The 12,895-nt window shown below is 50.3% G+C and overlaps 1 protein-coding gene across 1 annotated transcript in view; it reads right to left on the minus strand.

The window, feature by feature from the left end:
• The window catches only part of TPCN1 (two pore segment channel 1), a 58,969-nt gene that overhangs the window by 9,209 nt on the left and 36,865 nt on the right, over positions 1-12,895 (minus strand). Inside the window, exons 8-18 of the mRNA XM_065889670.1 lie at positions 11,819-11,853; positions 11,207-11,265; positions 10,861-10,960; positions 8,764-8,880; positions 8,416-8,540; positions 7,103-7,151; positions 6,515-6,578; positions 5,416-5,460; positions 2,979-3,035; positions 2,847-2,900; positions 1,604-1,676 (exon numbers count right to left, since the gene is read on the minus strand). Coding sequence (XP_065745742.1) covers positions 1,604-1,676; positions 2,847-2,900; positions 2,979-3,035; positions 5,416-5,460; positions 6,515-6,578; positions 7,103-7,151; positions 8,416-8,540; positions 8,764-8,880; positions 10,861-10,960; positions 11,207-11,265; positions 11,819-11,853 — 778 coding nt within the window. The remainder of the gene's footprint in view (positions 1-1,603; positions 1,677-2,846; positions 2,901-2,978; positions 3,036-5,415; positions 5,461-6,514; positions 6,579-7,102; positions 7,152-8,415; positions 8,541-8,763; positions 8,881-10,860; positions 10,961-11,206; positions 11,266-11,818; positions 11,854-12,895) is intronic.

A 12,895-nucleotide genomic window follows, 5' to 3' on the forward strand; every position in this document is an offset into this window, starting at 1 on the left:
ACTAGGCCCGTGAGCCACAACTGCTGAGCCTGCGCATCTGGAGCCTGTGCTCTGCAACAAGAGAGGCCGTGATAGTGAGAGGCCCACGCACCGCGATGAAGAGGGGCCCCCGCTTGCCACAACTAGAGAAAGCCCTCGCACAGAAATGAAGACCCAACACAGTAAAAATAAATTAATTAATAAACTCCTACCCCCAACATCTAAAAAAAAAAAAGAATCCGCCTGCCAATGCAGGGGACGCAGGTTCGAGCCCTGGTCCGGGAATATCCCACATGCCACGGAGCAACAAAGACTACGGAGCCTGCGCTCTAGAGCCTGTGAGCCACAACTACTGAGCCCGCGAGCCACAACTACTGAGCCTACACTCTAGAGCCCGTGAACCACAACTACTGAGCCTGTGTGCCTAGAGCCCGTGCTCTGCAACAAGAGAAGCCACCGCAATGAGAAGCCCATGCACCGCAATGAAGAGTAGCCCCAGCTCGCCGCAACTAGAGAAAGCCCGAGCACAGCAACGAAGACCCAACACAGCCAAATAATAGATAGATAGATAGATAAATAAGAAGCCACCTGCCAATGCAGGGGACATAGATTTGATCCCTGTTCTGGGAAGATCCCACATGCCGCGGAGCAACTAAGCCCATGCGCCACAGCTACTGAGCCTGCGCTCTAGAGCCCACGAGGCACAACTATTGAGCTTGCGCTCTAGAGCCCGTGAACCACAACTTCTGAGCCCGTGTGCCACAACTACTGAAGCCCGTGTGCCTAGAGCCTGTGCTCCACAAGAAGAGAAGCCACTGCAATGAGAAGCCCTCGCACAGCAATGAAGAGTAACTGCTGCTCGCCGCAACTAGAGAACGCCCGTGCACAGCAATGAAGACCCAACGCAGCCAAAAATTAATTAAAAAAAAAAAATGCCTAGAAACCCCTCCTGAAGGTCCCGCACTGGTCTCATGGCAGACACGGGTTACACCAGCGACCCTGGTGAAGGCACTGAGGGGTGGGGCAGGACCACAGGGGAGTCCCACAGGGAAAGCAGGACAGAGACCCTCTCCTCCCAGATGCAAACTGCGTGCCCACACGCTACTGCTCTGCCCGACTCTTCTCTACTTATTAACTTGTTTTTACTCTCACGACCCAAGACCTTGTGAGTGCAGCCTGATTTCACGGGTGAGTTAACGTTCATGGGCAGCGAGCCACCTCTCAGGGTCTCTGGAACGGGGAGAAGGGCCACCGGCTTGATGCTGACCAAGCATCAGGACCTGTGGCACTTCCTTCTCTGTGGGTGTCATGGTTTTCGTGGAGGAGAAAAGAGCTTAGTTGTCGGGGGGGGGGTGTGGGGTTAAGTGACTCACAGAGAGCCAGCTGGCCTAAGGACCCCGAGAGGCCGTGTCCAGGAGAGGGGCTGGTGGGGGTGGTCTGAGAGAGTAAGATGAGGGCCTGACCCTGGGGAGGCCTGGAGCCACTGGCAGAACTGTGCCAGGAGACAGGGGCCTGACCCAGCCTCGGACCTTCCCTCTGAAACTGTGCAGTGGGTGTGGACGGAGAGGACCTGTGGCTTTCATTACAGTCTCTGACGTGCGTGAGAAACATGCTCTCTACTCACAGATTCCATCCGGAGGACAAGTACTCAACAGGGCCGAGGCCGGCTACTTTCAGGAACAGCTCCACCCCGTAAACTGTAAGCAGGAAGACGCAGTTAGCAGCGGCCCTGCCACAGCCTCTGCCACCCCTGGGCTGGCTCGTTTCCTCCTCGAGACTCTCCTGAGGTCTGGTCACGTGCCCTCCAGACACCCACGTCACACCCGCACCCCTGAGAGAGTGTGGGCTCCAGGGCAGGGCCTGGCCCAGATGCTGGCCAACCGGGGCTGCCCGCTAACAAGAAGCACTCGCTCCCACTCCCTGGGAGTGGCCGCAGGCATTGTCTGTCCATCCAATAGGTATTTCCTAAGCCCTTCTCCCGTGCCAGCCATTGCACTGGGTGCTGGGTGCCCAGCCCTGAACAACACAGAGCTTAGAGTCTAGACTCAGGGGAAAGACAGCAAACTGATAATGTTAGACTGGGGGAAGAGTGTGACATTTGAAAGAAATCAGGGGCCAAGCTGGATATGATCTTGGCCTGCTTGAGGGGCAGAAGGTAGGTTGGTGTCATTGGAACATAATGAAAGAAGGAGCTGAAGAGGGAGCTCTGGAGGGGGCATCAGATCACACAAGTGACACAGTTGGGAAGAGATTCCAGGTCTTTCTGACCCCAGAGTTTGTGCACTGAATCACTATGCTACTCTGAACTCCACAGAAAAAGCCAAAGGGCTGATCAAGGCAGTAAAAGTCATGCTTTTTAGGAACAGTGAAAACAACTTAGGACACAGTGTTATTAGTTATGTCTAATGTTTAGACATAAAGTGAGAGGGCTGTCAGAGCGGTGTGGTGAGGGGATGAGTGCGCCAGGGGAGGAAAACACCTGTGCAGAGGCCCAGAGGTAGGAAAGGGCAGGGGCCCTGGGAAGCGGGATGTGTTCAGGGGGGCTGCAGGTGGGGCGCGGGTGGTGGTACTGGCAAGAGATGAAGGCTGAGAGGGAGGCTGAAGGGGCCCGCACGGGAACTTGGTCTGGAGGCCAGTGGGCAATCACGAGGGAGGCTGAAGGGGCCCGCACGGGAACTTGGTCTGGAGGCCAGTGGGCAATCACCAAAGAGTTTGAAACAGGGGTGGGGTAGAATCAGACTCGATTTCTGCTCCACCCTCATCACGCTCCCCCGCTTTAGAGAAGAGCCATGAGATCTTAACCCCAAAAGAAGTTACAGCCAGTGGTTAGCAACAAGCACTTGAGCAAAGCCATGTCAGAAACTTACTGGTCAGAAAGACGAGGTAACTCCAGGGCACATGCTTGGAGAAGAAGTTCCCACCTGTAAGAAGAGAGGCAGCAGTTCAAGAGGTGGGCCAGGTGTGCCCACAGGACAGGACAGTCCCCTAGCCAGGCTCACCTTTCAGCATGAAGGTCTCCACAAGGATCCAGACCCCGTTGACTGCCACCACCAAGTCTGCAACAGACAGGCTCATAATAGAGAAAGCACAGGTGGATGTGGAAAACTACAGGTCACAGCTGCAGCCCCTGGTTAGTTTCTAGGCAGCTCTGAGATATGCAGAGAGCAGGGCTTGTAACAGATAACTTCCTGCTTAATGCTTTTACCATGAGCTAAAACAGTCAGTAGTTTCTCTTAGAAAATAGCTACAGATTTCTAAAAATCACCCACTATGTCACTACAGGGATACCAGTTAAGATGTTTCAGTAAAACCTACAAATTATTCCAAGTTGGCGTAAAAGATGGACCATATACAAAGGGTTTGAGTATTGAAAACATTTGTTTTTCCCTAGAGATCTCTCTGGTTTTTAAATGACTGCAGAAACTAGTCAGCAAAACTGCATATGCGTTTGGCCTTTCACCTAGCAATCCTACTTTTAGGGATCCATCCCAATGAGACATTAGCAAAAACACAAATGACGTATACTGAAAGCTATTCACTGAGGAACTATTTGTGATAGCAAGGAAACTAGAAACAACCTAAACGATCAATAGGAGACTGGATGAATAAACTATGATACGTTCATGAAATGGCGTACTCTCAGCTATAAAAAGGAATGAAGAACATCTCTGTATATTAATATGGTGTGGACTCTAGGATGTATTGTTAACTGAAAAAAAAGCAAGGCTGAAAAAAGTGTGTAAATTATGCTAGTTTATTTAAGGCAGGGAAATGTGCATATATGCATCTACTTATAGTTTTTTAAAAAATGGAAGGATAAACTACAATAAAAGTTACCCACTGGGGGAGGTGACAGGATAGAAACAATTCTTCCTTGAGTATACTTTCTTTTGTAGATCTGACTTGGAATCATATACATATTTTACATAATTAAAAGGCAAAATTCAATGTAAAAAGTGGCCTCTAAAAATATTTTTTCAAATGAAATAAAGAAATGTAGATGGTGACATACCCACATGGAGAAAAACTACTCCAGATGAATTTAAAACACAGTCATCTGAATCCCTGGAGTGGTGTTTCTAGCAATTATATTATTAGGGTTGTGTTGGTGTTGTTTTTTGGAGACTATTATGTGTGGACTGTGGGATAAAGCAAGTGAGGGACTGTGTCAGTGTTGTTGGGAACTAGGATTTTAAGCCTGGGAATTTAGACGTGAAAGAATGATGAGGGCTTCCCTGGTGGTGCGGTGGTTAAGAATCCACCTGCCAGTGCAGGGGACACAGGTTCGATCCCTGGCCCAGGAAGATCCCACATGTCATGGAGCAACTAAGCCCGTACGCCACAACTACTGAGCCTGCGCTCTAGAGCCCGCGTGCCACAACCACTGAAGCCCGTGTGCCCGGAGCCCATGCTCTGCAACAAGAGAACCCACAACAATGAGAAGCCCGAGCACGGCAACGAAGAGTAGCCCCCGCTCGCCCTAACTAGAGGAAGCCCGCGCACAATGACGAAGACCCAACACAGCCAAAAATAAAAACAACTAAATGTTAAAAAAAGAATGATGAAGTTAGGTAAAAACCCTATAGTCCACAATTTGAATTAAGAATATCAGGATAAACTCACAAGATAGTTTATCTTTTAAAAATCCAAAATCCTACCTCTGTCCATGGAAAGGCCTGGAAACAATAACCAACTCCAAGCAATGAGCACCTCTAGCATCTCAGATTGTGGTCTCTAAACACCATTTCCCATTAAATGGAACCAGAACTCCTTAGAAAGAGTGAATTCAATCAAGCCTCTAGATTAGTAGAAATGTCGGCATCTGTGCTGTCCAGTTGGTCATCATCAGCCACACACGGTTACTGAGTGCTTGCCCTGCGGCTATTGTGACGGGAACTGGATTTTTAAGTTTTAGTTGGTCTAAATTTAAATAGCCATATATGGCTGGTGGCTGCCACACTGAACAGCACAGCTCTAGCTATAACTACCAAATTACAGTAAATAAGCAACAGAGGAACATGCAAAATCAAGAATGAAGGACAAACAATCCTGTTCCTTCAACTAAATATTGCAAGAGGTAGAAAACAGATTGGGGGAGAAACCTACAGATTAAAACAGACTGAAGTGACATATCAACAAACCACAATCTGTGGTTCTGGAATCTGCTTCCAAAAACACCAGGTCTAGAGAAGGGGTGATGAGCTGGACTGAGGGGATCAGACAGACAAGAAAGACAGGCAATGAGATGATAACTGTTGATGCTGGTGATAGGTACGTGGATGCTCTTCACAATCCTTCCACTTTTATACGTGCTTGGAATTTTCTGTAATAAACAGCCAACATCGTAACTGCAGGATTTATCCCTTGCATCTCCACTTTCCGGAGCAGTAAGACTCAGGAGGAAAGGGACCTAGAGCTGTGATATTTCACACTTACACATGAAATACTGGAAGGCCTTGGACTTCACAAGGATATTAATTCCTATTTGAAGAGAAGACATGTTAACAGTGAAATTTTCATGTACAAGTACACGTTCCCCTACCACAGACATCATGCGTGTAAGCAACCGGGGTGTTTATGCCCAGGGGTGAAAAAGGAAGGGCCTGCTCTCAGAAGGACACCCACGCTTGTGCCCGGACCCCTGGGCAAGGGACTGGCAACATTCCCTCTGGAAAGAGGCTGAGCAACCTATAGCCGGGACAGAGCAGAACAATGCTTTGCTGGCCACTGCTGAAACTGTAAGTCTGCTCCTGGCCTAGAACCGGCACTGTTTATTTATCCCCTTGAGTAACTATCATCCCAATGGAGTGGAAAACTCGCTGAAGAATATGGAATAATAATAACAGCTGTGCTCAAAGTCCTAGCTGTGGGAGAAATAACAACATAGGACATACCATTTTAACTCTTGTTCATATGGCCCAGACCCCTGTGAGCTAACCATACCCCGTGTGGAACTTCAAAACTGGCATTAAATTCAGGGAAAACTATTAGGTAAATAATATGGGGCCCTCCGATTTTAAAATCTTCAATTTTATACAATGCAAGCATTATGTGAGGGATCAGATACACCAGCTATATATCCTGACACTGGAGGAAGGTCAAAATCCATCATTAGGTAAAAAGGCAGGTTTCAGAACAGAATATATAATGTAATCCCCACTACTGTTTTTAAAATGCACAGAAAAATAACCAGAAGGAAACACATCACAAAATTAACCGTGGTTATCTCTGCCTGGGAGACTTTCATTTTTTTTCTAATTATTTGACTTCGTATCAGTTTTCTTCAATAAATAAATATTCCACAAATTTTTTTTGGTTTGGTTTTTATGTTACTGATTTCCTTCCTAATCCAACACTATTTCCCTGCTGGGGTAATCACACTGTCTCTTTTACACACATAGACATTCCGCATGCACACACACACACACACACACACACACACACACACACCCTCTGGACATGTTCTTTAAATGCTTATCTGTGGTCACCGGAAACCTCCATTCGTCCCCAGCTGCCATATTCAGGTCAACCTTACCTTTGAAGATGAGGAATGCTGTCCTGGGAAGCTCATCAAACCAGTGCTCTCTATTTCTCTTTGCCTGGCCAAGGAACAGGGCCATAGGAGAGAGGGCGTTAGGACCAGCGACCAGAGCCCAGCCCTGGGGGCATGGATGCAGCTTTCCTTTCCTGCTCTCCTGGCTAACTTGGGAAACCATGAAAACACTCAGGGATCTAAAGAACAACAAAGCCAGCCAATGTTTGCTGAACTCTTCAATGTGCCATGCACTGCCATTGTTTTTATAGAATCCTGAAAATAATGCGGTAGGTAGGGACTCTCATGACCCCACTTCCCAGGTGAGACAAGCCTTGGAAGGGTTCCATAACTTGCCTGATGTCACATGCTGACTAATGGAGTCTGAGATTCAGTGCTTTTAACCAGGACACCGCACTGCAGATGGACAGGCAGATGCAGGGCCAGGGGCCACCTGTTATCCCTCCAGTGCACAATGCCCAGCCGAGCTGAGATGTCCCAGCAGGGAGAGAGCTGGACAGCCGGGTGCCTCCTGGCCTCATCCCCCTCCCATGGAACCGTCTGCCGGGTCACTCCCTGGAGAGCACCCACCTTCCACTTCAAGGCGGCAACTTCGTAGATGTCTTGAAAGTCCTTCAGGCTGTCATAAGCACGAGGGCAAAACAAATCAGAGCACGTTCCCACCGAGCCACGGTCCTCTCACTCGCCTGCCTATGGTCACCTTCGAGGGGTGCAGCGGGGGAGGGGAGGAGGCGACATCTGCGAGTCCCAGCGCATCAGGGCCCAGGGGACCCGTACCTGCAGGCATTTCATCTCCTCCTTCCTCCAGGGACTATGGATACTTAATCCACTCAGTCTACACAGACCACTGCCGGCTTCCGTCCCCCAGAGAGGCAGCCCCCAGATTACCACCATTCTTAGACAGACAGGGACTGAGCCTCCTTTAGCAGAGGACTTAATAGAACAACCGGGGCAGAGAGTTCAGCCCAGAGCTCGCTCGCTCACGTCTCTACAGCAGGCCTGCCTCATCTCAGATCAAAAAGAAGGGTTTGGGGGGCTTCCCTGATGGCGCAGTGGTTGAGAGTCCGCCTGCCGATGCAGGGGACACGGGTTCGTGCCCCGGTCCGGGAAGATCCCACATGCTGTGGAGCGGCTGGGCCCGTGAGCCATGGCCGCTGAGCCTGCGCATCCGGAGCCTGTGCTCCGCAACAGGAGAGGCCACAACAGTGAGGCCCGCGTATCGCAAAAAAAAAAAAAAAAAAAAAAAAAAAGAGTACATACTGAGAGAGACAGAGACAGAGACAGACAGAGAGAGAGACAGAGACAGAGAGACAGAGAAACAGAGAGAGAGAGAGACAGAGAAAGTGTGTGTTTCACGTTGCTCTGTGGATTAGCTCACATGCAACCACCTTGCTCATGGCTCAAGGGTGAGCAGCTGGGCCAGTCCATTCCACGAGCCAATACATTCCTTTTTTTTTTTTGCGGTACGCGGGCCTCTCACTATTGTGGCCTCTCCCGTTGCGGAGCACAGGCTCCGGACGCGCAGGCTCAGCGGCCATGGCTCACGGGCCCAGCCGCTCCGCGGCATGTGGGATCCTCCCGGACCGGGGCACGAACCCGCGTCCCCTGCATCGGCAGGCGGACTCTCAACCACTGCGCCACCACGGAAGTCCCATTCCTTTTTTTGTCTCAAGTTTAAACTGGATTTGGGTTGGACTTTTGTTACCTGTAAAAAGAATCCTGAGGAATAGGGTCTACATGCGTAAGAATCTCTGAAGAAAACTAAATTCTCTGCGAGCCTCTCTGCCTGCCCACTCCCCAGCCCCCGGGCTTTTGCAGGCCCCAGCTGCCTCTTGTGAACGCCTCGTCCGGCCACACTGCGCCCAACTGGCATCCGCTCTCACCTGAGCAGAGGCGAGTTGCTCTGATTCAGGGCCTTGAACGTGAGATAGCGCTCCCCGGCAGTCATCCGGGGCTTGTAGAAGCGCATCAGGCCTTCAAACTGCCTGTAGGAGATGCCGGCAGGCCCCTGGGGGAAGAGGGAAGACGGCCACATGGAACAGAGTGGGGGCAGCCATGCCAGATGCCCAGCATCACACGGGATCCCAGGGCGCCCTGTTCTCTTGTTCTCCCAAGGACAGGACTCCTGGTTTCGGAAGCTGCCGGCCCGCCCACGCTTCGGGGATACCGTGGGGCAAGGGCTGGGGAGCAGGGACCAACCTCCCTCCCTGGCTCAGCCCCTGCCCCGCTACCCGCTGGCTGATGAGCAGGCGGTAGGCGTGCTGGATGGCGGTTCGCTTGTGCAGCAGCAAAGACTTGAACTTGTGTTTCTCGATGTCATTGAAGGTGTCAAATACCACGGCCAGAAGCTGTCAGGGAAGAGCAGAGACCTGGCTCCTGTGCCCGGCGGGGCCTCAAGAACCAGGGAGTCGTTCTCCAGCCTCCAGAGGGCGCTCTTCCAGCCACCCCAGAGAAAGGGGTTGAAAAGAGCCTCGCGCCTGCCCCAGGTGGTGTAGGAAGTTCATCTCCAAGACTCAGCAGAGGAAGGTCATTCATTGCCACTTGTAAATTTCCCTCTAAAGATTCATGAAGACACTGCTATTACATTTTCCCCAGGTTTTTCTTCTCTCCGCCTGTAGCTCATCCCTGGCTGGGCAGTTTTATAAGGGGAGAGAAGCAGCGAGGGGAACACACTGGGTTTTTTGCCCAATTCAGCTCCGTGTGATGGCCGGGGAGGCTGTGTGTCCATCCTGTGCCCTCCCAACCTCAGAGCAGGAAGGAACATCGCTGTGCCGATGCTTCCTCTCCTGTCCCCTTGCTCCTCCTCCTCCTGAGTCTGCGTGGCTCCAGAAAGCAGGGGTGTGAGGTGGCCTGCACAAAAGGGCACAAGGTTCTGGAACTTTCTAATTCCAAATTTAGCAGGTGAACAACACAGTCTGCGTTATCAGAACGCGATGGGAGGCCAGGTGCAGAATTTGGAAGACCACTTTTTGGAAACACTTTTTCTTTCAAAAATATTTTGAGGGGAACTCTTGTCCTTTCCATCCCTTCTAACTGGTCCCCCATACTTCCTTTTAGATCAAGGGAGAGTTAGCATCTGTAAAGGGCCAGAGAGCAAATCTTTTAGGCTCTGCAGGCCAGATGGTCTCTGTAGAAACCACTCAACCCTGCGGCTGCAGCATGAATGCAGCCGTGGACGATGTGCAAATGAATGGGCCAATAAAACTTTATTGACAAAAACAGATGGTGGGCTGGGTATTGGCCCTGATTGCTGACCCATGCCCTATATTTTCACAGCTCTAAATATCTCTTAAAGCAAATCAATTACACATAAACTGTGTTTTAGATTCTAAACTAACAACAGTATAAAAGAGCTGTAAGATGTTCAAAGAGACATCTAACATACTTATTTTGGGTTTTGAGGAATTAAAAAAAGAAAATATTTTCCTTCTTAAGATGTCACACTTTTAGGAGATTTCACAGATCTACCCCAGAGGAAGTGTTTTCCATTTCTATACTGGGCCTGACTGCGGTGACTGGTGTGAGAATGCTCTTCAGAAGTATAAAAATAAATGCAAGACTTGATAAGGCCTCTTCCTGGTAATTCTGGCGTTGATGTGGGCTCAGCACCAGCCTGACGGCCCGGTCCGGGAGGCAACCTGCTGGTGGCAGGACACTCCTGGTGGCTGGCCGAGCCTCTGCAAACACCTCCAAAGTTCCCAGTGTGCATGGGGGCTTTACGTTCTCCCTAAAGGAATATGTTCCGTGTTCAATTTCCCAATGGTTCGTGATAAATGAGCTGGAAATACACAAGACATTCCTGGCATGTGGCTGCAGTAGGATGGAGTGGCTAGGAGCAGGGCTCTGGAAGGAGACCAGCTCACCCGGCCACCCCGAGCTGTGCACGCACAGGCGAGTTAGCCTATCAGTCTGATCCTCAGTTTCCTCAACTATAAATTGAGCATAATAAGAATTCCAGGGTTTAAGTGTCAAATTATTTAACCCTCATCCATGAAACACTTTGCACAGTTCCTGGCTGAGGCTTAATAAGTACCAGCTTTTACAGTTATTCTATGTTTGCTGTGAGAAGGAAAAGATCCCAGGGTAGCCTTGGTTTAAACCCTAGCGCCGTCAGCAGCAGTGGCGGCAGGCTAGTTACTGCTGGTAACCAGCTGCACTTAAGTCCCGACAGGGAATTCCTAGCCACACCACACGTGACCACGGTCTGGGACCTCCTTCCCCAATGGTCTGCCCTCGGAGGCCGAAAGCTGTCCCTACCTCATCCCCACAGTGCCCAGCAGAGTGTGGGCGAGGGCAGCCTCAGTGGAGCGCGAGGCAAGGTCACTCACCAGGTTCATGATGAAGTACAGCTCGATGGAGAGGTACACGATGAAGAAGACGCAGGACCAGGGGTTCCGGGAGTAGGAGGGCATCATCACATCTGGAAAACTGTGTTTGCAGAGTGTTACCCGCAGGGCCCGTGTCTGCTGGTCTCCGTCTTCTACAAGGACACCTCTTCTCCTGCCTTGCCGGCCCCCTCCCCCCTCCCCTACTCTTGGCTCACCAGGCCACTCCCGTCCCTCACGGGATCCCAAGAACCTGTCTGGGCCAAGATGTGGAGTATTCTTGGCTGAAAAGAGGAGAAGACCCCGGGCACTAGAAGAGGGCAGAAGCCAGAGCAGGGCCCGAACTTACTTGGCGGTGGTCAGAAGGACGAACAGACTGACAATGCTGTTCTCCAGGGTGCTGAAGTACTGAGGGGGAGAGGGAGAGGTGGGGACGTGGCCGCCAGGCCAAGGGCACACCCCACCGGGAAAAGGCTGCCTGCGGTGGGCCGCCTCCAGAGCCCTGCCCTCCTCCTCCCTGTCCCGCCCACTCCTTCTTCCTCCCAAGGGATCCCTGAAGGATGGCAGAGGAAGCAAACATGGAGTCCAAGGCCTCCTCCTTCCTGAGCTCAATGCTGCCGGCGGGAGCAGACAGCTGGCTTTGGGACTTGTCTCCCAGGGAACCACATATGCCCAGTTAGCTGAGCTCTCCTCCACTGCTCCTCTGCCAAAATGTGCCCGTGTTCCAAATCTGACCCCGGAAACACCCCTCTCAAGGACAGGGCAGGGGGTCCCCCTCGGCATTCAAGGAAGGAGACAGCTCAAATCTGGGTGACGGGGCACTTTCAGGTGCCAGAAGCGGTGATGAGAAACCAAGCAGGGCATCCCTTCCTAATACAGCTAGGGGGGCAGTCCAGCCACCTTATCTGAGGGGAAAGGCCTCCCATAAAGGAAGAAACAGACAAACATGCTGATTACTTACGGGGTCTGAAGGATTAGGGGAGAACAAGTAGAAACCTAGAAGACGGTGGTGGGAAACAGATTGAGAAAAGGGTTAGAGCAGAAGAGTCCCAAACCCAGATGTCAGAAGGATTGGACAAATAAATGTGAATCAGTGCAGTAGGCAGAGGAAAAGCACCGTGGTGCTTTTGTGGTGGGGACTGTGGCAGAGCACCAGATAACAGCTGCCGTTCAGTGACCCAAGTACCATCAAATGTATGATTTAAAAAGGCTGTATAGGGACTTCCCTGGTGGCGCAGTGGTTAAGACTCCATGCTCCCAATGCAGGGGGCCTGGGTTCGATCCCTGCTCAGGGAACTAGATCCCACACGCATGCCGCAACTAAGGAGCCCGCCTGCCGCAACTAAGACTTGGGGCAACCAAATAAATAAATAAAATTTTAAAAAATAATAAATCCGTATAGTAAAAAAAAAAGTGGTACATACAGCACGGTGACGATAGTTAATGATACCGTATTGTATATTTGAAAGTTGCTAGGAAAGTAGATCTTAAAAGTTCTCATCAGAAGGAAAAGAAATCGTAACTCTGTATAGTGATGGATGTTAACTAACCTTACTACGATGATCACTCTGCAGTATATACATAGCAAAGCATTATGTTGTCTACCTGAGACTAATACAGTGTTATATGTCAATTATATGTCGTTTTTTTAAAAAACGGAAGTTAAAAAAAGTTTAAATTTTTAAGGCTGAAAATCTGTATTTTCATGTAAAAAAAATGCTGGCTCAACACTTTCAGACCAAAGAAAACTCATCCACAGGCTGGATTTGGAACCCAGACTGCCGGTTTGCGATCTTTGGTTTTGAGAACACGACTGCCAAACACAACTCAAAAGGGACCCTGTTGTTCCCCTGTAGCCAAATTAACACCATTAATTTTTTCCCTCTCAGAATGAGCTATTCCCCTGAGTCCTTGAAATCCTGAGTGGGAAAGGGAGTAACTCTGCCCTCAGGGGAAGTCAGCCCCCTTGGAACACAAAGGAAATTCTATCGAGAGTGGGGTGGAGGTGAGGTAAGTGGGAGTCAGTGGCTCAGGACAG

Source organism: Phocoena phocoena, chromosome 13, assembly GCF_963924675.1.
Source record: "Phocoena phocoena chromosome 13, mPhoPho1.1, whole genome shotgun sequence".
NCBI lineage: Eukaryota > Metazoa > Chordata > Mammalia > Artiodactyla > Phocoenidae > Phocoena > Phocoena phocoena.